General features: G+C 40.6%; 1 protein-coding gene across 2 annotated transcripts; it reads left to right on the top strand.

Moving 5' to 3' along the window:
• Window positions 1-118: 118 nt before the first annotated feature.
• Window positions 119-27,590, top strand: CGA (glycoprotein hormones, alpha polypeptide). 2 transcript variants are annotated; one of them, XM_054820622.1, is made up of 4 exons: window positions 119-191; window positions 24,740-24,846; window positions 25,841-26,025; window positions 27,506-27,590. In XM_054820622.1, exons 2-4 carry the CDS (start codon window positions 24,747-24,749, stop codon window positions 27,581-27,583), a joined length of 363 nt encoding a protein of 120 aa, XP_054676597.1. In that variant the 5' UTR covers window positions 119-191; window positions 24,740-24,746; the 3' UTR covers window positions 27,584-27,590. The 2 variants fall into 2 exon arrangements, with proteins under 2 accessions (XP_054676597.1, XP_054676596.1); XM_054820621.1 differs by lacking the exon at window positions 119-191 and adding an exon at window positions 9,064-9,175 and having other exon boundaries at window positions 24,744-24,846.

Here is a 27,590-nt window from a genome sequence, read left to right as displayed (position 1 = left end):
GCCTCCGCGCGTCACGTGACGCGACGCCACGCGCCCGGCGCCCGCGCGGCCACGTGACGGCCCTCCCCGCCCTCCCGCCGACGGGTTTTGGCGGCAAATGGCGGCGGCCTGGGTTGCTGCTCTGCCTTGTGGGGCTGCTGCGGGTGGTCCTCGCTGGAGTGGTCCTCGCTGGAGTCCCTCGAGCTCTGAAGGTGCCGACAGTTTACATGTGGCCTAGTTGTACCAGAGCTGTGTTCCCCTCGCTGGCTGTAGCTCATGGAGTGAGGCTGCAGCGCTCACCACAGCCTGAAAGGGTTATTTCCTCCCCTCTTCTGCCTGAGGGTGCTGTGTGGTACCAATTGCTGCCTGGTTAGCCATGGTCAACACCGCTGGAGTTTTGTTGTGTGTTGTTCCCTCTTCTTTCTTTCTTGGCAGGAAGCAATGGGGTGTGCTAGTCTCAAGGATGCCACTGAGTTGTTTTCTTCATACCTGTAACATCCTGCTTTTATTATAACTGGAAGTGAGAAGTATGGCTTTGCTCTTCAAATGAAGCGATTGAGATCTGGAGGTTCTGGAGGACTTTGTTGGTTGTGCAGCCCTGATGCTGGACTGAGCTGCCTCTTGCACGCTGGTGATGGCCTCAGAACAGTGGAAAGCTCCAGTGATGGCCATTGACCTTTGCTGCCTGAGAAGCTGAGGAGACTCTTTTACCTGTCACAAGTATTGGAAATATTGGAGATTGGCCTGAGGCATTGAATCTGATGAGGAGGAAAACATGGTCCTGATGGGCACTGAATTGGCATGGATACTTGCTTTGCAGCCTTCTAGGCTGTCTAGGTCGATACAGGTTGACAGCTTCGCGTTCTTTGCGTTGCCAATGTTCATTGAGGAAGTGAGGAGGAAATGTGTTACTCCAGTGAGAGCACAGTCTGTCGGGGCTGGATCATTTCTCTTAGTCAGCCAGCAGTGAGGGAAGGTGTACGGTGTTAAGCTGGGCATTTCACGTCATCTGGAAAATGAGGAATGCTCTAGTGTTTTGTACTAACTTAAATCAGGTGGTTTTTTGGCTGGAAGAGACTGTAGCTGCAGACTCCTCAGTATGTCAGTCAGTCAGTCTTGCTTGGACCCTGGTTTATTACAATATCCTACACCTGATTACTTATCTTGTATGACCATTGGACTGATTTGGTGATTATGCTCTGTTTTTTATTATTATTATTTTGTCACGAAGGGAAAGTGGTGCTACCTACTTCTTACATATAGTTGAAAGCTGAGGCATATGATGGAATGAACAGTAAATCAGAGCTGGAAAGAAAAGAAGTTTCTCCGAGATTGCAGAAACGTTAGTCTGTAAGTGTAGACATTAACAGTGACAGTATTGAATATGCAAAATTTTGGAGACAAGTCTGAGGATCTGGTCCAAAAATAACCACTTTTTGGGTCATAACAGTAAACCCAAAGTAGCATGTTTCTAGTTTCCCATACAGCTAAGTAAATGTCTTATTTGCCATTGTAAGCCTGAAACTCTTAAAAGTTTCTGATTTTTAGTGTACATTAGACCCATTCTGTCCCAAGCAGAACCAGAGAAAACTTTCAGCTTTCCTGTTTAAGGCTTAATGTAGTACCAGAAAAATTTAACTGTTTTGCATGTATTCCTCACCACCAAACTGCGTATAACACCAGTGCTAGAAACAACTGCACAAAGACCGATTTACTCTTTCTCAATCACTTAATTTATCTGTGGGAGCTAAAATAGCTTCTCCTCTGGATAACTCTTTCAGTCGTATATTGTGCTATTTGTAATTATTTTCACTTAAGGGTAAACCACAATAGCCAAATTCATTTTCATAGTCTGTCCTTGTTTTAGCTTGTTGTCTTGTTTCCTCCTTGCCCAGAGGGCTTTCTGAATTGAGCCCAGGCCAGGAAGGAAGGAGAAATGTGGAGCAAGAGTTTCTTGCTCACACAAAAGATTAGCACTCGGAGATGGTAGGGTAAGGGTTGGTTGTTTTGTTCTCATCAGGATCGAGTGGAAAGGAGCCTGTCCTTCAGCTGTCCTACCCTAAAGAGGACTTGCGCTTAGGCCTCCAGGGGCCTTGTGCAAGGGAGGATTCCTGTCTTTAATCACAGTTCACAGGCAGTTAATGGCTAAGCCTACACCTAAGAGATGAAGGAAGGAATTAGTAGGAGGAATGACCACAACCAGCAGTGAGTAAGGGAGCAGTTCTCTTTTTCTTGTTTGACATCAGTGAGAATATCATGACGGCTACTGAGGCAAGAGTGGTGGTGGCCTGAGGAAGAGGAAGAAAATGCTGGGCATGGTCAGACACAAAGCTGTGGTATTCATCCTGTCTTTGAATCCTGACAGAAATTACACTGTGGTAGATAGACCTCATGGAAGAGAAGAGCTGGTGCCTGATGGTGACAGGAGGCAAAGAGATTGTGCAGAGAAGACAGTTTTTTTCAGATACCCGTTTTCTCCATGGACTTGTGGGGCAGACTATGCGACAGTGAAAGAATGTGAATTTAAGAGAGAGGAGGCTTACCTATGGCAGGGGAAATATAGTCAAGGAAGACATTTGCTGTACTGGAATATACAGAGAAGAAAGAAGCAGATGAGGAAGATGTGTGTATGGGGAAGGACAATGAATCCCATGAGGGGGAAAAAAACAAACAAAAAAACCCCCAAACAAAACATTCCAAGGAATAAAAAGAGGGTGGAGACTGTGAGAAAGAACAGAAAATGGTGGAAGACTGGAAGGGGAAGGACCTGAATTTTACACCAGTACAAAGATGGAATTTCTTGTTAAGAGGAATTGACAGGCTTATTACTAGGGTGTGTCAGAAAGATTTAAGATAAGGGCTTGTGGCGGTAAAGATTCCTCATCAAAAATTCCTTTGGGATTCAGATAGTCTTTTTACTCTTGCCACTTCCTTGACTGTGACTCGGTACATCCACAGTGTGGTGTTTTCCTAGCTCCACACTTCAATTCTCCTGTCTCAAATAAACCTGTCATTAAGAGAACACATATCCTATGGCTCTTCAGATGCTCTGGTTGTATGTTTTGAGTTTTGGGCCTGGCTAGAGATGCATAAGTGTTGTGGTTTAACCCCAGCTTGTAACTAAGCCCCACACAGCTGCTCACTCACTCCCCCTGCTTGGGATGGGCGAGAGAATCGGAAGAGTAAAAGCGAGAAAACTCGTGGGTTGAGATAAAGACAGTTTAATAGGTAAAGCAAAAGCCGCACACGCAAGCAAAGCAAAGCAAGGAATTCATTCACTTCCAGGAGTACAAGTGGTCAGGATGATGGACAGCGAGAAAAAAGTGTTGGAATAGTGATGAGTGTAGCAGATTGTTGGAAGGAGAACTATTAACTCTTCCAGGGAGAATGTCATGTTAGCAAGAAACAACTGTGATGTTTGTATATCATTGGAGCCCAGACAACAAAACTAGATCCTTTAGGGATTACAAAAGATATAATAGAAATTAGGACAGGAACACACAAATAGTTAAACACTCATGCTGCTTGAGAGGCAAAGGGGATTGATGGAGGATTAGAATTTGCAGTGTGATAGATATTAAAGAAAGGAACAGCGATAGGAAAGATAAAGTAGAACTTGAGTCAGTATTGGGGAAATGTGGCAAAGAGCTTCTGTTAGCATAAAGATATGCTAGAGATGTTTGAGTTCAAGTCTGGAGATAAATGGTTTTTGTTAGATTATTAGGAAAAATACTACTTGGCACAAAGTAGGTTGATAACTAAGGTTCTTAATTTCAAAGGTCAAACATTGAGAAATTAAGGGAATGAATTAGTTATGACAACTGCATCTAGGTGGTTGAGGACTTGCATGTGGAGAAGGCTTGGCATCTGTCAAGTGTCTCTGCAAAAAAAAGTATCTGGAATTTATATCTCAAACAAGTCAGACAGTTAGTCCCAGCTGGATAAATAGCCACTTCAAAAGGGTTATTTGGAACAACCAAAATCTTGAAAGGAGTGGAACAAAATGATTGCTTGAAAAATATTAAGAAGGGTAAGAATAAAGTGAGAATTGTCAGAAGCCCAGCTGAGTTTCCTTACAAAGGAAATTAAAGCAGGGGCTAATGAGAAAGAAGATATGAAAACGAATGTTTCCACATTTGAGATGAAAGCAAAAAACCTATCACATACCCATCTGAAACATCAGAAGATCGTTATTCAGCCAGAAATTTCCATTAATGATGTAGGTATGAAAATATGAGCTGTAATAATGAAATGTGCTGATGACACAAAATAGTGAGACATTTTCAATGTGAGAGGGACCAAGACTGGATGACCTTGAGAACCTAAATAATAGAATGGATTAATTTTAATAACACAACGTGCCAGGAGACTGATAGCAGTACTTTCTGCTAGGGGGGAACCTCATTAATTGGAAGTGACAATAGGTAGAAAGTCCTCATTGTATTAGTTGATGATGACCAAATCATAGATATGATCCAGCTGCAAAAAAAGTTACTAAAATCACATGACATGACAGGTCAGCTATTTCCATTAGATACTGTAGATAAAAACTTTGGTCTCATCTCATCTGAAACAATTTATTCAATTCTGGTGTGGTGGGTTGACCCTGGCTGGAGGCCAGGTGCCCACCAAAGCCACTTTGTCACTCCCTTCCTCAACTGGACAGGGGAGAGAAAATATAACAAAAGGCTCGTGGATCAAGTCAAGGACAGAGAGAGATCACTCACAAATTATCATCATGGGCAAAGCAGACTCAACTTGGGGAAATTAGTTTAATTCATAGCCAATCAAATCAGACTAATGAGAAATAAAACTAAATCTTAAAAACACCTTCCCCCCATCCCTCCCTTCTTCCCGGGCTTAACCGCACTCCTGATTTCTCTACCTCCTTCCCTCAAGTGGTGCAGCGGGACAGGGAATGGGGGTTGTGGTAAGTTCATCACATGCTGTCTCTGCTGCTTCTTTCTCCTCAGGGGGAGGACTCCTCACACTCTTCCCCTGCTCCAGCCTGGCATCTGCAGAGTTGTTCCTCACATATTCTCTCTCCTCTCTCTGGTTGCAGTTTTCACAGCAACTTTTTCCCCCTTCTTAACTCTGTTATCCCAGAGGCGCTACCACTGTCACTGATGGGCTTGGCTGTCTCGGAGCTGGCTGGCATTGGCTCTGTTGGACATAGGGGAAGCTTCTAGCAGTTCTTGCAGAAGCCACCGCTGCAGCCCTTCTGCTACCAAAACTTGGCCACGCAAACCCAATACATTTGATCACTATTATTCAGAAAAGATTAGATCACACTGCAAGAGGTACTGAGGACTCGAAGGATGATGAGTAAAATGGAGAATCTATTTTATGAGAGGAGAATAAAAATGGTTAATTTACCTTAGTGAAACAAAAGCTGAAAAGAAGTGTGATTTCAGTCTAGAAACACAAAAGTAAGCATCAGTTAGGACAAGCTTTTCAAGCTAAAGGATAGTACTGTGTGAAGAAAAATTGGTGTTAACTGATTGCTGAGTATGTCAAAACAGACATAGCTATCATGTTGAACAATAAATAGTGCTATTTCTAAGGCACTTATGCGTTCCTCCATAACATTACGAAAGAAACTTTATGAAAACAGTAAAATGGTAGATTTGTGCAAGGGGATCTGATCATGAAAATTGATTGCAAGTGAAACATGAACTCCAAAAGGGGGAAGAAAATTAATCCCATGTAATCACATCTTTCTTAATGATACTGCTGGCTTCTGTCAAAGCTGGGGCCATTTTCACCCATGTTCAAAATCAGTGATGTAGTTCTGTATATATTGCTCAGTAATCAAAGCAGTCTAAATTTTCCTCAGCAAGAAAAAAACCAAAAACAACTGTGCAGAGTGTGTTCTGTAAGTTGTCTTCTGGACGAGCTGTGAGGAGGAAAGGAGAAAGTTTTTGCAACGTCCACTTTCAGATTGTATGGAGAATCTTCCTATTCCAGAGGGAGCAAATTAATGATGAGGGAAGACAGCACATTTGAAAATACAGCCTGGGTCATGACTTGAGCTGTTGCTTAAAAGGGAATCTTGCAAAATAGGTTCAGAGCTATCTTAAAAGCAGGGGAGTGGTTGTGTTCTCATTTTACACAGTATAATACAAACCACAATACTATTACCTGTAATTAATGGTGCCTTTCTACTTTTTCAATTGTCTTTTCTGTTTATCATTTTCCTTTGTTCACTTCCCAATGCACACTGTCTTAATCCTCAATAGTTTTATTCTTGTTGAGATGGATATGGAGATGGGTGTGTTTTCCCATCATTGCACTCTTTTCTTCATTCCCTTCCTCATTTGACAAGATAGGCATTTAAATTAGGAGGATTCCACAGAAACACTTTTTTTTGTTTTTAATTTTGTGTCTAAGAGCTGGATCTTTTTAATGAGCATAGAAAAAAGGGATTGGGCATCAGGATAGGGCAGTTGTGAACAACTTGGGGAGGGTGGGGAGAGTATTTAAATTAACAACTGCAAATATCCTTCTAAGAGGTAAAGGAAGAGTTTGCTGGTAGGTGTGACATCATTTAAAAGAAGATTTTGTTTTTCATGTTGATCTGCTTTCTGCATTCCTGACTCTCTGCAATTTAGCTATTTTATCACCAGTTTATTACCTAGTAGTGGCACACAGCTCTTTGCTGTGATAAAGCATAAAAATGCTCCTTGAGAGTATGTTTTACAGCAACCTATTTATTTTTTAAAAAAAGTATTTCATTGAATTTTTCAACAAATTAATACTGAAAACCTTTTGTATAATACAGATCCCAGTGTCAATAGAAGGAAAAAAGGTACAGCCTGCAAAGGGCAGGAAGAGGAGGTAGAGGGATGGATTTTAAGCATGGGTAGTATAAATGCTCTGTAATCCTTTACTGTTTTCTGACTGATGATGAACTACATGTACTGCCTGTTACAGCAGTATTGATTTCAATCAGATGATAAAATCATTGCACAGAAAAAGAAACCACTGCAGTGAAAATGAAAAGGGGGAAATGTAATGAATTCTTGATTCAAAAATGATTTCTTGGAATAAAATGAAAAACTCATTCTTATACTGAGAGTCCTGAAAATAACAAAATGCTGAAAAAATATAACCATTTTTAAATAAAATTCATTTCAAGTTATGTATTTATCTTCAACAGCCATCCCACACTTTTCATCAACATTCCTTATGCTGCAAATTTTCCTCACTCACAGCTTTAGCTTTACTTACAATTAATCCACTGGTATTATAGTGATGGAGATTCTTGCTGGAATGCATTAACTTCCTCCGTTAAATCCCCCCTGAGGCAAACTACTTGAAAAATATTTCCTTTGTCTAGGACACACAGTTTAGTAGCTCTCTTCTTACAGTGAGATAGCAGTTCTTTTTGCAGTGATTTATGCATACTATTGAAATACAAAAACTGCATTAAATTATGTTACATTAAAAGATCTGAGACACGCATTCCATTACTTAGGCACCATTGTGTAAGGAAAAATGTAGGTCTGATCCTGTTGCCATTCAAACCCATGCTTACAGAAACATTGAATCATTGCAATGTGGAATTGCAATGATGTAGAGTTATTAGGAACTGAGTAACTTTTGGCTTACAGAGGCCAAACAGACCTTTCAAACTCACTGATGGCCACATACACCTTTAGTGTTTTTATTATTCATATAAACAATTTTGCTATGTGCTATTTCAAAAGGACTAGGATCAGTACTTCTGGAGGGAAGATTTCACAGCCTCTGAAATAGCCGGTTTCAATGCTTCACAATCCTAACTGTTTGAATGGATTCATAATACCCAACTTAAATCTCTGCTGCAAATTCATCTGATCTTTGTCCTTCCTCTAGTTGTCACAGTGGAACAATGGCCACCAAATCTTTCATGACAGCTTTCTACATTTTGGAGTGCTGCTATAATGTTCCACCTTGATCTCTTAATTTCTCAACTTACTGCTGTATTTCTAAGACACGTAAACTCTGTTCCTTCAGCCTTCCTCACAGTTGGTATTTCCTAAACTCTCCTTGCTGTCATACTTCCCCCGCAATGGATTGCCATTATCTTTCTTGGAGTACAGTGACCAATGCCGAACCCCGTACTATGCTTGCTGGGACTTTGCCAAAGCTGAGTTAAGTGGAATAATTACTCTTTGTGCCATCTATTACATTGTTGACTCTTTAGTTTGTGATCTCCCGCATTGTTTTTTGCTTATGTAGTCGTTTCCTATTCTATATTTAACTTTCTTCCCTCATTAGATTTCTCTTTCCAAAGTGTTATCTGGTTTGTATTTTGTCTGATGATTTTAGGCTGCTTCTTGAATTTTTGAGGCCTTTTTTTAGTGCTATTTCCATCCTTCAAAGCACTTTGCAACTTCCCCAACCTGATGTCACCACCAAACTGTGGCAGCGCACCCATGTGCCATTGCCCAGGTTGTTAATGGAAGTGGGGAATAAAACTGGCCTCCTGTGGCTGTCCTCTGGAGAAACATTCCCAGATTGAGAGCAAACCATCAATTACTGCACTTTGAGAATAATTTTTCAAATGTTGTGCACCTACTGGGTTGCTAATTACCTCTGGAATGCACTGTCGTGGCTTACTTAGGAAAATGCAGTGTGGGACAGTGTCGAAAGCTTGTCATTGTCAAGATGCATCATATCTGCTATTTGCACTTATTTGCTAGAGCAATTACCCTGTCAGAGAAGGAGATTAGCATCAACTGATATGATTCTTTTCATGACAAACCCATTTTGACAGTTTTTTAATAATTATCATCATCTTCTGGGTATTTACAAATTCTTCATTTAATAATTTGTTCTGTTTCAAGGGATAAAAGTTAGGTTGACAGGTATAAAATGCTCTAAGTCCTTTATCCTCTCTTTTAAAAACAAGTATTACATTTATATTTTTCTAGGGTTCGAACCTTCCTCGCTTACTAATATTTCTTGATCATCAATGATTCAAACATTACTTCAGCTAGTAATCTGAACATTCATGGTGAAGTTTGTCACAACCCACTAACTTAAACACCTCTAACTTTTTTTCCTAGGTATCATGAGATCAAGGGCTGGGCTCTCTAAGCTTGTACTTGACAATCCTGATACCATTCTGCAGTGTGTATGCTTAGTGTCAAAAAAATTGTTGTAATCAGCAAAGCATGTGTGCTTATGTACACCCCTGCTCAGCCAACGTGTAAGTACATGATTAAATGCTTCTGAAATCACTGGGACTTGCTACATTACCAAAGTTAATGAGACTTCACACCAGTGGCTGCTCTGCAAACAACCACAGACTGCTCAGTCAGGGACCTAGTGTGATCCCCTGCCCTAAACTGTATTTGAATGTCTGCTTGCTGTTGGAAATTATCTCCCCCTCTGCACACTGGGATAGAAGGAGAGTGTGTTGATGGGAAAGGAGAGCAGAGGTGAGCGTAGTCACCGCTGGGTGTGGAGCGCGTTGCGTGCCGAGGTGTTAAACTAGGGTGTGTGCCAGTCTAGCCTCAAGGACTGAGTCTTGTCTTTGGCCTTGGGCAGATTGATCCGGTGAGCTGCACGCCGAGCAGGGAAGCACATGCAGAGGCACCTGAGCTCTGCTGGTCCCAAGTACAGGAGCAATACATTTGCACCGGGATATCTCTGTGACTCTGGTGACAGTAATTCAGATGTGGCAGCATGCTGCTGTGTCTCTACTTCTTTTGGGACCAAGCTGATGTGTTCATACAGGGTCGTACCGCGCTGTGGATGTACTGGCGCCATTTAGTGCCTGCAGGATGCCTCTAAATCCTGTGCTGATACCCTCCTTGGCCTTTTTTTAATTTGCTTTCAGAAGCTCGGTGTCTGTGGTGGTGGTCTGAGAAAAGCTGTAGTGGTTGAAATAGGGAACAGATAGAGTAAATTTAGGCAGGCTGCTAAAAAGTGAGGTTTTGGTCTTTTGGGGCTTGCTGTGAGCTTTATCTGGCCAAATGTAAGAATCTGCAGTGCAGCTGTAGATGCCTACATCTGAGCTAGTTGTCTAGGTTCCTCTTATAACCAAGGAAAGTGGCCAGTGCATCTTGTCCGGAGGTAGTTGTCAAAAATAGGTCTAAAAATGCCTTTTTTTTCTCTTTTGATTCTGCAGGAATCTAGACAGTCAGCTCAGGTGTCTGTATGGCATTGCAATTGTGTGCGTTTGATCAGACAAATCTCAGGCTTATTCAAGTAAATATTGCAGAATATGTGTAGCCATACCCTCAAAGATACATACCAAAAATGATAAATAATGAAAGTATCAGTTCATAATCATGGTTGCTTTTTTTCTCATTTCTCTTCCCCACTCTTTCATCTGCATTCAATCTTATTTTGTTAGACTTTAATTTGCTAGACTGATGAATCACATTCTCCATGGTTAGTGTTTGCTCATTCCTCATTTGTAGATGGTACTGATTGCAACTTTGTATGCAGGGTTTGGCTGAGTGGGAGGGGAAGCATGTGCATCAGATTTGAACTTCTTGCAAACATTTTCTAGACCACCATCCAGATATCCTGTGACCCAGCAGTGGTTTGCAAACAGCAGGATGAGTAACTTTAACGTAAATTGAAGGCAGGCACAGAGGACTGTCTTGTACACCCCAGGAAACTTCACTCACTACGTTCCCTGTCCTGCTCGTTTGCACAGAGGAATTCTGTGATGTTGTGCTCTGAGGACTACTGATCATATGTGTGTCTATGAGTCCTAATTCATGATTTGCTTAAAACAGCTTCTTAAAGCACACCACTATGCATATCAGGGCTGAAAAAGTTCCCAAGGACATTGCTTCATCTGTTTCACTGCACGTTAAAGCAATATCGGTGAAAGAGCTAAAGCAGACAGCTAGGAAACTGTTAAAACACAAAGACATTGGCACTGAGCTTTACTTTTCACTGTCAGAGCAAGCTGATTTCACACATGCGACCCTTTAAACCAATAAATCAATGGCAAACTCGTGACCTTATTTGCTGTAATGAATCAGTTGTATTGCCCTGTTCTGCAGCATATCAATCAGCAGCAAATCTGGTTTCACTGGTCAGTGTGCTCTGCTGCTTCAGTGCTACAGTGAAGCCCTGTTTAAAATAAAGAATGCCTGTTTAAGCTTGATAAGGCATATCAAATATTAACATTTGTTACCTACTGATACTTTACTTCGTAGTATTTGGTACTAGCCAATAGAAGTATGAAACTTGTGCTATCTCTGAATTTCCCATCTAACATTTAGATATGGCATTTAAAATGTTTAAAAAATACCAAAACAACTCTAAAGGATATTCCCAGGAAAAAAATACAGTCAGTTAATGAATGGTGGCTTGAAGTGTTTCTATTCGCTTGCTAGCCAAAAGCTTGAGCTGCCTTCTTGGAGTAGTGTGTAGTGCACTCCTGAGAAAGACGTCAACATCCTGAAGCTGGAGCTTGCGGCACTTACCAGCATAGCTTTTCATCAGTCTCTGGGTATCTGCCTGTACCAAAGGCTCTAAAAGCTGAAGGAGCTTAATACGTATTTCTGTGAAATCAAAACAAGTACTGTTAAATGTGTTTTGTGTTAGGCTGTGGGCTCCTCTATCAGACTCTAGGTCTCTGTGAAGTTATCCCTCCCAGGAACAGCTTTGGGAAGGTGATTATGCTTCTGAAAGCCTGCTTATTATCATCACAGCAGCTGCACTTGCAGTACCATCCTTTAAAATGATGCACTGCATTCCCCTCAGTATCAAGCAAGCAGAGTGTTGGTCTGTAACAGCTATACTGTCTAGGAGCCCTAGTCATGAATAACAATAGTTTGAATAAAAGGATAGCATTTGCTTCGGAGAATTTTCAAGCTAAATACCAAATAAGACAAGAGATGACAAATGAGCATAGACAGAGGGAAAGAATCTAGGAGGCAATTAATAGAGATCAATTCTCAACTTCCTTCCTTTCCTAACTTCCTGGATGGGCTGTAGGAAGTTACAGAGAACTTGGGAAACAGCACGTACCTCAGTTTGTCTAAGTGTAAAAAAAAAAACCAAAAAACACAAAACCATGATTGTATCTATTCCTGGCATATTAGTCATAAAATGTCTGGATTCATCTAGTCAAGTGTAGACATCTACAATATGGATATGGCTATCTAAGCCAGTTTTCTTGACTCCATCTGTAGCCAGTGAAGAAAAACAAGCAACTGTAAGGCATCACCTGTTTAATTCCAAGGAGGGTGCTAAGATACACTAGGTGAACTGAACCCTGAAAATGCCTCTTTCCTCCCATTGACTGTAGAGGTAGCCAGAGCAATCAGTTTGGACATTGGCCAAGGGACTTCAGAGGTCTAAAGTTGGGGGCATTTAATCCCACTATGGTATATTTTCTCCTTCTGTGCACTTGTGCAAAGGTAAAATATCAACAACGTACTTCTTGACAGCTTGTTATTGAAGCACACACAGAAGTTTGCATGAACAAAATAATTCCTGAGCATTGAAGCAGGGAGCGATCTTCTAAAGCATTTGCCACTGTGTTTCTCATGTCTGGAAAGAGGATGCATACACCATCTAGACCATTTGAACTAGGAGATTTTATTTAGCCCTTTCTCAGCTCTTTCCTTTTATAATCTAAGCTTAGCTTAAAAAAAAGCCTGGACCACAAAATTATATAAAATAGCAACTTTAAAATTTTTACTGGTTTTTGGACCTCCTTCCCTGCCCTCTCCCTCTCCCCAGATTTATAGCTTAGACCTTTACAGTCTACTTAGATAGACATTTAGCTTAAATTTGAGACATTACTATGATTCATTGCTGGCCCTCTGAGGACAGCCGTGTAATGTTGCTGGCAGCAAATGGCTACAGTTCTGCCTCTTGAGAGTGGCTACATTTCAACGACATGGGAAATCAACTCTCAATATCCAGCCTTCAAAGTACTGTAAGATCTATGTTGAAGTGTTATTGTGTAAATACAAGCCCTTTTTATTTCTGAAAGGTAACTGTATGGAGGTGGGCAATATTGGCCTGCTTTACTTTCCAATATGGCATTAATTATAACCGCACTAGTCCATTTTCCATGCACTGAGTCACACTGATAACCAAATACCACATATAATTCCCTTCATTTGTTGCTCTGAAAGTCTCTCACAAATATGAAACATATGCTACACACAGTTCCTCCAGAGGGGCAGGTGGTTGCGTGAAAGCATTACTTAGATGTGCTGATTACTTAGAAGAGACCACTGTGAGTGTGGCAACTGACCTGCTGCATTATGTAGAGCTAGAACCTCATCGGGAAATTTTGGTGAAGCCCGGAACATCACCAGTTTGAGATTGGTGTTTTCAGAAAAATGCCCAGGTGGGTGGAACAGGAGTTTGGAGGAATTAATTTACTCCTCCAAACCCAATACAAGATGGTGAGTTCTCTGGGGTAGGGGACCATCTCTGCTTGGTCTCGGTGTGGGTTTCTTGGGTGCTGCTGCAATATGGATCGTAAGTCCAGTGAATTTTTTATTCAGCTGAATGAGGTGGCAGCCAGGTTTCTCTGTGCAGTGACAGTAGAGAGGGTAACAGCAACCTGGTTACAAGCCTCTTGGTAATGTGATAGAAATAAGCTGTTTTCTTCAGAATCCCTTCTCCAGCTACATTTCTATGTCAGTGCTTTTTTTTAATTTTTTTTTTTTATCAGCACTGTAGGCTACTTCTTGCTTGCTGTGATTTGATCAGAATTTGATGAACTTAAGTGTTTTTTTCTGCTTTCATTTGTAAAAATTAAGAAATACAGTTCTATGAAATGTGAAAGCAATTTATAATAGAAATTTCTACTAATAGAAGAGGTGATACAGTGAGCACATGAAAGTGTTCAGATTTGGGGCTAGAGAAAGATAATAGCTAATTGCCTGAACAATTATTTCTCTATTAGATAATGAGAGTTGCTGAAATTGCTAGTTGTATAAATGAGACATCCTGCATTATTGATCAGGCTTCTTTGTTTTAGCCTGCACTAGAAGTATACATTTCACTTTTACATGGCTATTTATCAGATCTAAACCTGACATGCAATGATCCATTCATATGGTAATTTTTTTCCCCATGAAAAAAGCTAAATACTGAAATATGTTTAAAGTAAGGCTGCATTATCTCTCTCTCATGGTCTATCTACCCTTATGGTGCAGGAACATATTCACTGACATAATCAGTTTGATCAGTAGTCTATCTAGTCTAGTCTGTTTTACCTCTGTCTGATAATAAGCACTTAATGTTTCAGGAGACTAATAAACCTGGTTACTTCAACTGAGCAACATTATACTTAACAGGAAAAGTCCTTCCTGACCTTCTGAGCTGGTTTAGTCATTATATGAGGTGTAGTTACTTTTATTAATTAAAAGTAGAGAAAAGGAATATTGAAATACAATCTCTAAAGCCCTTGAGGTCAAACCTACACATTAATGACATTTTGTTTGCTGTTTCACAATGCTGTGACAGTTGTAATATTATCTATTCTAATTTTGCTCAAAGAAATTGGATTTCAAATAAACCTATTCCAAAAAGAAGCATGAAAACAGAGCTAAACAGAAGCCATCATCCTGTTAGTACCATAAGTTGTCTGATAACATGCCATGATTAAACATTTTGACCTTGACAAGTTACCGTAAAAAAAGGGAAGAAAGTATATGTATTCATTATGATCTTACTGTTTTTCTTCAGAGGCACATTTTTTACTTAGCTTTGGTGAAATAATGATTATTGCACATATTTCTGAAGTGCCATCATCTGTAATATTAATTCCTTTAAAAAACAAACAAACAAAAAAGATGTTTTAGTGAACCCTCTTTACACTATGGTTTTAGAATAAGAGAGGCTTTGCAGTCAATTATTTATGTGCAATAAGTACCGAAAGCCTTATTATCTCAGAATAATCAATGTTTGGCTGAAGCTTGAGAACAGTAATAGCTAATCTTAAAAGTCCTGATCCAGTGTGATTTGAAATAATGGCAGGACTCCCATTGATTTCAAGCGAAGGGGGATGAAGCCAAAAAGTATTGCTTTGAGAGATAGTTTTAGGTAATCAGTTGAAAACATCCGTAAAAGAACAGAAAACTTGACTTTCACTCTCCGCATAATACGGTATGAAGTATTTCGGCAGACTTGACTTCAAAATGGTGTATGTCTGTATTTTCTGTCGCTTTGGGGAACCTTGTTTAAGTTTGTATCTACTGAGCTGGTATTACTGTCTCTGGGAATAGATGGATGGCAACTGGAAAAGTTACGAGCAAACTGTGAAGGAGTAGGGAGACTCAGTGAAATATTGAAATACCTGCATATCTTTTTGTTTAATACTCAAATTACTTCTTTCTTCCTCAACTCCCCAGCATTTTTTTCTCTCCAGCATATGCTCTCACTCATTCTGGTGGGGCCTTTCATTGTTATCTCTCTTCAGCAACTCTGATAATTTATTTGCGTCAGTGCAGAGCAGTTTGTGGTATGTGGGAGCCTCTCTCCCCCTGGGATGCCTGGAAGATAACATGAGAAATGAAGGAAGTGACACCCAAAATGCAAGAGATAGTACCAGTACTTCAGGATGCCTTTTGATGCAGGGTCTGGTGCAGGCTTGGACTTGTGGGTGCAGTGTCAGCTTGTAGGGCAGGGCTGGACAAAGAAGCCAAGGAGGTATTCAAAGATTGCAAGGGAGAAGGAAAAAGGAGTTTCTGGCGTTTGCTGAGCCATTCCATTCTCAGATGGGGGGGCTGCGGTTTTCTGAGTTTGCATGAATGATGAAGGGTGGATTTTGGAGAAAGTTCTGAAATGTGATTTAATTATTATTAAAAAAAAAAAATCCCACAGAACTCAACCTGCTTGTCCATCCAAGCCAAAAATGCTGTCAGAACATAGTTTTAAAGGTTGTTTCTTCTCATTTGCTTATCTACAAGGAATAGAAAAACCAAGAAAGAAGGCAGGAATGGTTCTGATGAATGCATCAGTGATTAAAAAAAAAAAAGTAGATGTGCTCTGTACTATATTTTCTGCTGGGGTAAGGTATAGCAAACCTTATTAAAAGTGGGTAGATTCTGTTTAATAGTGCTAATCTGTGACCACACTTGGGGCGTGTCTGTTTGTTTATTAAGTGGAGTTATTTTTGAATAGAACAGTTTATTTTCTGAAGCATAGGAGCCCTTTTCCCTTCTTTTACTGACAGCACTGGGGGATGCCCGGAACTGTCAGTGCTGAGTGGCAAAGTAGAAAAGCTTTCCTCTAGCAAGGAAGAGGCAGCATCAGGAAGCAGCCTGTAGATAAGCAGATATTGCTAAGTAGGGAAGTAGGACAGATACCCTGAGACAGCATCTGGCAGAGCAAGGGAAGAGACATGAACTCTCCTTTCCAGAGAAAGCCAGAGAAGTAGCTCCTACAAAAAAGCCAAAAGTTCTGAAACTCTGAATAATATTTAGGTGCTGAACTCACACTGATTTCAGTCGTAACAAGTGCTATATTTGGTTTTACTTATGTTCTTTAACAGAGTCGCAGACCAATTTAGGAACATAGTGGCTTCAAAGAAACTTCAAAATTTTAGCAGTTTGTTGCCTTTTTCCACCTCAGAATGGCTTTTTCAGCTCCTACAAATAGGAAACAAAATAGTGATCTTGGCAAAACATATTTGATGGTCCGGTTTGGCGTATATATTTACCTATCTTTTCATCCACATACTTACATAGACCATAAAATCATAACATCAGAGTGTAGCAAAAACCTGTGAGAGTATTGCTAAGAGATTTAAGAATACTCTGTTTAATAAACTAGAGGGGTTTTTTTCCCATCTAAAACATTGAGCCACATTCTCTCATTTCTCATTGTCACACATTAAGACAGATTTGACCAAGTATTTTTAGTTGGAGATTTGGAGCGGCTAAAGTAAGAAATCCTCTTAATAAAAATAGGAGCTTTTTTTAAACTATCTTTTATACCAGTGTAATTCCATTGACTTCACAAGATTTATTCCTAATGCATTCTGATAGGAAAAGAGTACCAGGTTGTGGGCACTTTTATTTTTCTTTTATGCTGTTTGGGTAACATTGTCACTGTGCTTGAGTCCTTCTTATGAAAGAACTATTTTCTATAGCATTTCCTTTTTACTAGTTGATGACATGCTACAATACACAGGTAAATAGGTACCAAATATGCATATACAATACAATCATTACTTATTTTCCTGATGATGAAGATAGTTTTCTGGTTTTTGCGAAGCATCACAAGTCATTCTGGGTTTCCCGTAGGACTAGGAAAGCTGGGGTGAGTATGAAATGGGCAGGACAGAGCCAAGTCAGAAGCACTCTATAAACTTCAGCAATTTTCATCAATTTTGCTTTGAATGACAAGAAATATTAAGCTTCTGTCTTCCAGAGGAATATTTTTCAGTAAACTATGTTTACCAATAGCTTTCAAATTTCAACCTTATACTTTTGTTATTAAATGAAGCAAGATTGTAGGGAGAGAGACTTCTTTTATTTATCTTTTATTAGACCAGCTCATATTGTTGGATAAAAACCAGACAAGCTTCCAGGTGCAGAAATCCATCTTCAGTTTGAAACAGAAGCCAATTTCAAGCCAAGTGTAGGCTGGGGACAATTGTTTTGAGTTTAACTTTGTTACCGTGGTCAGTTGAACAAACAGGAGAGAAAAAGGTGTCTGACACCTTGAAGCAGATGAGGATGTTAGTGAAGGCAGAGGTGATAAGGTCTGAGAGTACTGGTGTTATTAAAAAGAGAGTCAAGACAAGGGACAAGAAAACTGAATGACAGAAATCTGGACAGGTACGATTCATCAAATCTAACTATACAATAAGCATTTTGGAAGAGACTAACTGAATTGCCAATCAAAGGCTCATTTTCATAGGAACATGAGAAGCTATAGGGGTCTTTTTCAATATCACATCTCCAACAGTGAATGACAAAAAGCAGGTGCTTAAAAAGTAATTTAAGCCTTTGGATGTTTAGGAGTTTCTTAAAGCTATAGCATATTTGTGAATCTCTAGGGGTAGGACAGTGAGCAGTCCAAGCCAGTTACCCTGGGCTCTCAGTGGTGAAAAATACGTGCACTGGAACAGTGACTTAATCTTGTATGGAAATAGATGTTTAGGGCTATTTCTCTCCAATGACTATAAAGGCAGTCTAGAGCGAGTAACTCAGGTTTAGGCAGTTAACTTCTGAAGTGAACTTCTGACGTCTGAAGTGAATCTCCCTCAAGTCTCCAGGACTTAAAAACACAATAGGGTTGCAGGAATGGCCTTGAGCACCGACCCAGGACTGTCTGCATTGCCAGGGGCTGTTGCCAGTTTGGATGTGCGCCTCCTCTTTGGGAAGGGGAAGGGAAGAGTTGAGCGAATGCAAGTCCTGCTGTGCAGCTTGGCCTCTGTGCCAGAAGGCAGAGCGGGACCTGTCTTATTTAGCCAGCATCAACACAGACTTGGTCACTTGATATTGAGGACTTACAAGTCCCTAAACCTTAAAAATCTGCACTCTGGTGCAGTTTTCAGAAGTGCCTCCATTGCATTAGCTTTACTCTAAAACCAAGATGAGATCTTACCAGAAATCTTACCTTTATAAAGGTAATCCTTCTATATTTATTCATGCATTCATTCTCTAGGCATTGAATTCAAATGGAGGTTATTCTTTTAAATGTTTGTATAGATCTCTGTTGCTCTTTATTTTCTTATTCTTTGCTAAAACAATGCCATTGCTGTAGAAGTGTTTTATGTTTGGTTTTGGTTTGTTGGGTTTTTTTCTTTTTAATATTATTCTCCAGTTTAATAAGAAGCATTAGGAAACCTTAGTAACTTTTCCTTTTTAAAAATCAGATTCTGTTCACTGAAAACTGCAGCAAATGACTGGATGCTCGATATTTGAGTTCCCCAGGAAACTCATACAGCACTGAGTTTGTGCTCGCAAGCTGACCTTTCTTTCATTATATAAGAAAAAAAATAATCTTTATGAAAGTCAAGTCGAAGATAAGATCAGCATCGTGGGCTGGTAATTACATAAAGTAATGTTCAGTCATTAGATAAAATGTACAGTTGATCCTATGGCTTAGATGTGGGCGAGAAATATGATCTAGCTTTACTGGTATAAAAGAAAGATGCAACTTTTTCATACATCAGTTTCGGGAACGTACATCCAAGCATTGAGGACAGCTCACCTTCAAACACCATCCTGCAGTTTCTCAGTTGTCTGATTTATTCTTGTAGAACAAGGGAGGTAATATATTTTTACATTTATTTTTTACTGTTAGAGAGGAAAAATTACATATTTTTGACAATTCTCTTTCTCTTCTTTCAAACGCTTTCTTCTCTTTCCATTCTGTCAAAGTTTTTGCTTTGAAAATTAATTTAAAGGTTGCTTTGGAACTAAAACATCAGTGCTTGGGGTTAAACTAGCTTTGGAAGTAAGAGAAAACAAGGTTCTAGAATTTTATTACAGCTAAATGTTGATATTTTGTGATTTGTGATTGGGTCTGGTAATTCCTCATCAGTAACTTTGTGTTTTTCTCCTGGCGAATGGTGGTGCTGTCAAAGTCAAATGTTACACAACCTGTGGTACTAACACATCTTTTAGAGTCTTTAAATTGCCAGTCACAATTAAATATGTTAAGCTTAAAAGAAGGGGAAAAAAAATGTTAGTGAAGATTTCTCAGTCTTCAACATTCTGCTCGCAGGTTACTTTGTACATGCCACTGGGCTGCAAGTGAAGCCCTGGAAATTGTAGTTCATCATTGCTGTGACACAGTCGTACCTCGTGGCCAAGCATCCCAGAAAGAAATGAACATAATGCGCAAAGCGTTTAACTGCTGTCACCCTATGAAAAAGTATAGAGGGACGTCCCAAACTGATGCTGAAAACATTAGGTTATTTCGTACAATCAGTTAGAAGGATGCCTGTTGAACAGAGCTTGCTTGCGTGTCTGGGCCAGGACATAGACCACAGAGTTAGACAAGGGATTCTGATGAATGTAAAGGCATCCACAGAGTCCCCCACATACCTGAACAGAAGCCTATTTGAAAATACAGATGATCGCCTGTCTTTGTGATGGTAATTGATAATCTGATAACATATTTACAGCATAAGACAGGATACTGTAAATAATAAGGTGGGACTTTAACTTCTGGGGAAGACTTAAAATTACCATCTTTCCAAAGAGCCACTGAAATTCATGCATTATATAGTGTTCCAATAGCTTAAGAAAGATAATATTTAATAGAGCAAAGTAAAAGCTTCCTCTGATTTGATTTGATGGTGAGATGAAATGAGTGGTGTAGACACTGAGTGGTTTAGCAGCATGGGCACAGTCAGAAAGCCAAGACAGATGGTCAGGCAAAATGGCTGTCACATTGGAAGAGTAGAGAAGATCACATCTGGGTTTTATTGGCAGGTATCTTTGGTGTTTTTGGTATGAGCCTGACAGTCTGACTCAATAGAGGAAGTGTAAAATGGCAATTTCAATTCCCCTTTTGGTTAATGTAATTTAAACGACTTCCCTCTGGGATTGCCTCAAACCCTTATAATGTACCAAATCATAGCATTATGTGTTCTTAGAAAAATTAGGATATGCTTTCAGCAAAGAGCATGAAATCAGGGAATAAGCCGCCAAGGGTTGTGGTGTTGTTCCTGTGGCTGGCATCTTATTAGAGCCATTGGAGCATCCAGGCTATCAAAAGGCTCGGGATGATGTGGAAACAGGTCATGTGGAAACAGGTCATTTGGAAAAGTCTGTTTGTCTTGTGTTGGTGCATGAGCCCCTCCAGCCGGCTCCTCGCGCTCAGGGGAATTTTCCCTTGGATGGAGCAGGGCTTGACGTTAAACTATGGAATTGTGTCCCAGTGCAGGCAAATCTGCCAGCAGTCACACCCTCTCCATGGGGCTGGAAAGAGCATATACAGTAAATATAACCTTAAAAAAAGTCTTATCTGCTGGAGGGGGGGACCCATCTAATTTATTCAGTGTGACTCCACAGAAAACGGCTGAGCTTGGTTCAGTTCCCAAAGTGTTTGGCAGGAATATAGGAGGCTGTGGATCTAAACAGTGCAAAGGACCACCTTTCTCCTGTGGACAGAGGTTACTCTTGTTGAGGGAACAGGACAGAGAGAGCTGGCAGCTGCTTCTCAGAAACCTGAGAGCCATGTTCAACACTTCCATGGGCAGGTGGGAGGGAGGAGGCAAAGTTCCTTGTACCCAGCACCCAACCCTTGCCACCCATTAATTGCAACCTCATTGGCCTCTTAGTCATTCAGTTTAGCTGGGCTTCAGATCAGTGTCTTACCTCTAGTTTTTGCTGTCTTAATTAGAAAGAAGCTTGTTTCCACTTTTGTGCCTTCATTCGTTGCATCGGACAGCATCACGTATCTGTCTTGCTCATAAACTTTGTTTATCTCCACTTTGCTAACCCCAGTTAGGCAAGGGCCGTGTTCTTGTCATCCTGCCTTTGGTCTCAGTGTCATCTGCCTGGGTGTGATCTTTTTCTGACTGTTGCAAGGGTGGAGCTCTCTTTGTTTCCTGGTTTCAAAGCTACCTTGTAGGGCCTGTGCTCCACTGCCATCTGAACTGCTACCTTTAATGACTGTGTTGTACCTCTGTTTAATCGATGAACCAAGACCTGCTGACCTGTGTGTAGCAGCCTCTTGTCCCCATATATCTCTGGGAATTTATGCAGTGATGGAGCATCCCTCTGCTAATCCAAACTCTCTTTGCACACATCCCAGTGCTCCAGGTTCAGTCTCAGATAATGAAACCAGGCAAGTGGCTTCACTCCTTGGACCACCTCAGGTTTGCCTCTCCTTCCAGATGTGAGCAGGCATTTTCTGAATGTTTGCATCATTGGGGCAGTCCTTGCAGGGATTCTGCTGGGTAGGTGCAAAATCTGCAAAGAAACGTTTCCATTATGTGAAAGAGATCTTTGTTTAATTATACTTGATATTCTAATCTTTCCTGGTTAGGGTTGGCAGTGACTTTTCTGATCAGTAGAGCATGCTTAAATAACCTCTACACCAAATCTCAAGATCAATTTCATTGTTGCTGGCATTATAGTCCTTTTCATTGCCACCTCATTTTTAGAAATATTTGGGGCCACAATTTGATCTGTCCCTGGAGAATATTTGTCATGGAGTAGCAGCATTGACTAGTGTATTTGGAAGAAGAGAAGCTCTTAAGTAGTTAAGGATTCAATGTTGAATGCTTTTTTTTTTTTTTTTTCTGCTTGCTAAGCACAGTAGCTTTCAGTATCTAAAATGTATATAGCAGTGTTGTCAGCTTTGGGGCCTTATCCGGCACATCAGTCATTAACACATCATGCTCTTGTGTGACAGTTTGAATCTTTTAAAGTCAAGGGATCAGGTGGCACAGAAGAAACTGTTCAAAAGGTCCAGTTGCAAGAGTCTGGAGGTGCAGTCAGCGCTGCAGTTCAGGCACAGCCCAAACAAGTTGTGGGTTAGCTCCATGCATGGCCTGGGGGGTGACTGCAGAGGTGGAGAGATCTGCATGATCAGATAACCTGCCTTTCTGAGAAGGCAGGTAATTAGTTTGGTGATTAGGAGCTGCTGGATGGTGCCTGGGGTGCTTGGCTGAAGCCAGTCAGGAACAACTGGGACCAGTGAACCAGGCGCTTTGACACAGCCAAAGACCATCTCCTCGGGGTGAAGGTGAGCGGTGCTCAGCCCAGAATCCCTCACAGGATAATCTGCAAGGGTGGGGAAAGTCCCCTTATTAAAATATGCTCTGTGTCTCAGCAATAAAATGACCCTGAAACTCAGTCCTCCAAGGCAAGGCTGTCCCCGTCCAGTCAGGTTGGGCAAAGGAGTGCTGCTGTGTCTGTCACCCACACAAGCTGCCCCAGTTCAGGAATTTAATTCTTCAGCATCCTTTATATGGCTCGTTTCTCCATGGACCCAGTTACTTCACCATGGGATATAAGTAATTCCTGTTCATTTCTAAAGCAAGGGCTCAGGTCTATGCTTTGGAAGAAAATAATTTTTAAGGGGGAAATTCTCTTTTCTGAGTAAGAGAAATCCAAGGTGAATCCAAGATTTTTTAAAGTAGCATTAGTTGACCAGATGTTTATAACATGAAGATATGAAAAAGCATGTGGCATCTTTAGCCTAACTCAGATCCTGCCTGACTTTCCCATATGGGAGGCCCTCCCAGGCCATGCCACAGGCACGTAGGAGTTCTCTGGCTCAAAAGAAACAGCAGTTTCTTATGATCAGTTTATGACCAGTTTTTTGTCTCTGACCAGGTTGGTACAAAACGCTTCAGAATCATTTTAAAGGTTCTATGGTCGTTACCAAAAAGCATCCTGCTGATCTGCATGTAGCCCTTACTTAGTACATCTGATGTTTGGATAAGGAGAGAACTGAGGTTTTGTGTGTGTCCCCCCCTCGCACAATGAAATCTTATTGTGAATAATAATGAAAAAAAGTAATTTTTTTTTTTAAATCAAGCGGAGAATTTGGGATGATATTCATACAGTTGCGACTTTTATATTCTGCATCTTTAAAGTTATGGTTCCCCCAGTTATTCATATCAGAGATATGCATTACCCTGTGGTATACATTTGATCTGGATCAAATATAACCACACAACTGCATTTCTGTTGAATTACCCAGAGAACATGCGATATGCTATTTATGGCCACTTCATCTCGTGCGCTAGCTGTAGAAGGACAGCTGTGCAGTGCCACATGTAGCCTTCTTGCACAAAATTAATCTGTTGAAAGGATTTTTAAAAGTTCGAGCCGACCAGGGTTTGTTTCTGCCAAACCAGCTTTCTGTTACTGAAAACCCGAAAGCCAGGTTGCTGCATCAGTAAAACGAAGCCTAAAAGAAATCTTGGACCAGAAGGTTGCAGCAATGCTGAGCTTCCTGGGACTCCCCTGACCCTGCACGATGCAGGTGGCCCTGGGGCTGTTTCAAGCCCTCCTGAGTTCTCACTCAGCACCATGTCTCCTTGTGCACTCTGGAGCACAGCATGTAGTAGTGCCTCTCTAATTACACACATCAGAGGAGTTTTCTCCCACTAAGGGACAGGACTGTGAAAATCTGTTTATGGGGACTTTGGCACTAAAGAAGTCATAGAATCATAGAGTCATTTAGGTTGGAAAAGACCTTTAAGATCATCAAGTCCAACTGTTAACCTAGCACTGCCAAGTCCACCACTAAACCACGTCCCTAAGCACCACCTCTACACATCTCTTAAATACCTCCAGGGATGGTGACTCAACTACTTCCCTGGGCAGCCTGTTCCAGTACTTGATAACCCTTTCGGTGAAGAAATTTTTCCTAATATCCAATCTAAACCTCTCCTGGTACAACTTGAGGCCGTTTCAGTGTGTGGACAAATGATGTGACCCTTGATTCAGGAAATTACATCCTGATGTGAAATTATTTTCCCTGAAATTAGTCTTTCCATATCCCAGATTCTGCAGATTCTTTCATCTTCTCCATAAGCATTTACTGGCTTTATCCAGTCTACCATAAATATTAGACAGTTAATGACATTTGAAGTTTATGTGCTGTGGCTTATGTTAATATTCAGGAAAAAAAAATTAAGGCCAGAAAGAAAAACACATTTTTGTTATTGTGATAAAGTCAATTTTCTGAGCCTATAAAATGCACATCAGTACACTGCATTTTCAGTTTCCGATCCCAGTTCTAAATTGTCTCCGTTATTTGCACTGAATGCTGTATCAGTGTGTAGCCTAGATACTGGCAGTGTACCCAATGCAAAACTGTCCTTTAAAAATGTGTGTGTTTGTATTTCCAGACAGATCATGGATTGCTACGGGAAGTACGCAGCTGTCACTTTGACCATTTTGTCTGTATTTCTGCATCTTCTTCATGCTTTCCCAGATGGAGAGTTTCTCATGCAGGGTAAGCTGCTTTCAGCGTTCAGAAATAGGGCAATTGTTCGTAAAGAGTATTAATTAAACTTTCATGTTTTATAAATGTGGTCATAAATCTTATCTTTGCATTTATTGACACTGAGATATGAAGGTGTAATAAATCAAGATAATTTTGCTATGAGTATACTTCCTATTTCTTCTCTAAACTTGATTTCTCCAGGTAAAGAGTCTCCCACATGACCATGTCCTCATGTTGATGTGGGTGATCTTAATCCTTGAAACATTATTAAATAGGAACATTTTGTTTTCTTGTACTCCTGAGATCTAAATGGCAGCATAACATCAGGAAAAACAGAACCATAGCTTCTTCTCATAATACGCAGAATATTTTTCCTCTGTATATCCCAGAATATGGGATGTTGGTGGTGTAGCATTCTACGAAAGAGGCATATGAGGAAGATTTTAGAGGTGTTTTGGAGGTTGGTTTTTTTTTTATTCAGCCTCAAACTGAATATAGAAAAATGCGAGCCACAAAAATCTTGGGATCACTAGGCATTTTTAAAACTCTTAATAACAGAGTCTTGCCTGAAAACAGGCAATGCCTAAGAAGCACTACAAATCCTGCTGATGCTATTTAACTATACTTCACTGTATTTAACTATATTTAATTATATTTAACTATAGCTAGTAGGGAGTTTTCTAGGGACAGCTAGTGTAGTAGGCGTACAAAAAAACCCTCCACAACTGTCAGCAAAATTAAGTTAGAAAACCAGAAAAGATACAGTAATGCTTGGGCCTTACCTAGAAGGCCACACACTCTAGTTTTACAGCCGGTGCATGTTGCAGAGGTGAAGGACCCTAAAGAGGGGAGCTTCGGTGCCTGCGCTTTTCTGTTCTGCAGATGTCGAGCAGCAGAATGCAGCTGGTGCTTCCTCTCACTGCCCGCACTTTCCCTTTCTTTTTGAAAATGAAAATACAGCTGGGGACCAAGTGAAAGTCTCTTCCTTATATTTTTATGGCAGGTTGTCCAGAGTGCAAGCTAGGGGAGAACAGATTCTTTTCTAAGCCGGGAGCGCCCATTTACCAGTGCACTGGGTGCTGTTTCTCCCGGGCCTATCCCACTCCAATGAGGTCCAAGAAGACCATGCTCGTCCCAAAGAACATTACATCAGAAGCAACGTGCTGCGTAGCAAAGGCTTTTACCAAGGTGAGGCTGTGAATGAGACCCATTTAAGCTTGTTTTAGGATGCAATGTTTACCCAAACCAGTGAATAGAAAAGGATATGTTTTTGCTGGAGGACATTGGAGAGCTATTTGAGGGAAACATCCTTGGCATTTATATCCTTCGCGCTTGGGTTCTTTCTTTTTTCTAAAGAGGAAATTAAAGTGTCAACCAGTACCAAGTCTGATATTCAGTTGGGATGCGGAAATTGATGCAGTGTCACTGACTTCAGTGAAACTACTTTGATTTGTGACACCCGAAGTTCTGGTGGTGAACTTGTCGTCCCCTTGTTTTTAACTCTTCTGGATGTGCACCCTCCTCTTAAATGCTATGCAGTGTGTATTTGATTTTATTTAGTCATTTTCCTTGTGTCTTTCCTGCATAGGCAGGAGTTCTCTGGGAAGGTGGCTGGTCAATGCTATCAATTACTTATATGGGAATGAGGGGCCTAAACCATCTGTGCTTGTTAGATTAATTGAGGTTGTGTTTACTTTTAATAGTATAACCAAGAGGGAACTGTAGATGTGTGCAACTACTTTGAGCATTTAACACTCTCATCTTGGAAGGTTCTTTTAAAGAGAGAGTCTGCTAAAGCTAATTATTTTGGGAGTGATCCACCTCCAGGTGAAGAAACCTTAAATTTGATGTAAGAAATGGTGAGCTAGTTGAAACAAGCTAAGGTGTCTATCCTCTAGTCATCTGAATGAGACTCATTGAGCGTGTTGACTAGAGGCTCAGTTCAGTTACCCACTCACAGATTTGGTGCCATTTGAAATATCTTGGGGTACTCAAGACATCTGTGTATGGCTGGCAGACACAGGACACATAAAAGACCTTCTAGAGTGGCATCTGGAGGTTGGTGGGATTCCCTGTGACACCTCAAATGGCAATTGACGGCTCTGTGTGTGCAGCTGAACAGGGCACTGGGTCTCCACTGGCTGTGATGAGAGCCCAGATACCTGGCTTACCTATAGGCACCTACAGCTGAACCTGCCTGAATCCTAGCTCTTCGTCTGAGTAGAGCATAGATCTTTTTCTTCACCACTGACATTGTACTTGCCCTGAGGCAGCAACTAGAATTTGGTTGAGATTAAACCAAAAAATAATTAATCGTGTTTGTGGTCTCTGTTTTTATAATTCCCATATGAAAAATTCTAAAGACGCTTCCTGATTTTTCATAGATTGGTTACTTGACACTTTTTGAAAATTAAACACTTTAAGAAGTGCCAAATTAAGGACACCAAGCTATGTCACTATTGAAAACCTTCTCTTTGCATCTCTGAAAGCCATTGACGATGCAGCTTCACAGGTTGGTGTTCAGAGGCCATTCTAGTACGTGTACCCCAAAGAGCCTATGTACCTTGTGGTTAAGAAAAAGGATTCAGACATCTTTTACTTGAGAATGCTGTTTTTACTGTCTAGCTAATCCTAATTATTTGTTATGTGTGTGTGTTCTTTTTTTAAGATTACCCTTAAGGACAATGTGAAGATAGAGAACCATACAGATTGTCACTGCAGTACCTGCTACTATCATAAATCCTAAAGCCTGT

The sequence above is a fragment of the Grus americana genome, chromosome 3, assembly GCF_028858705.1.
Source record: "Grus americana isolate bGruAme1 chromosome 3, bGruAme1.mat, whole genome shotgun sequence".
Lineage (NCBI taxonomy): Eukaryota > Metazoa > Chordata > Aves > Gruiformes > Gruidae > Grus > Grus americana.
The sequence above is the reverse complement of the archived record's forward strand: the minus strand, read 5'-3'. Positions and strand labels throughout refer to the sequence as shown.

Coding starts and splice junctions, on each gene's coding strand:
- CGA (XM_054820622.1), top strand. CDS start 24,747: ATGGATTGCTACGGGAAGTACGCAGCTGTCACTTTGACCATTTTGTCT. Junction 24,847..25,840: donor TGGAGAGTTTCTCATGCAGG/GTAAGCTGCTTT, acceptor TTTTTATGGCAG/GTTGTCCAGAGTGCAAGCTA. Junction 26,026..27,505: donor TAGCAAAGGCTTTTACCAAG/GTGAGGCTGTGA, acceptor TCTTTTTTTAAG/ATTACCCTTAAGGACAATGT.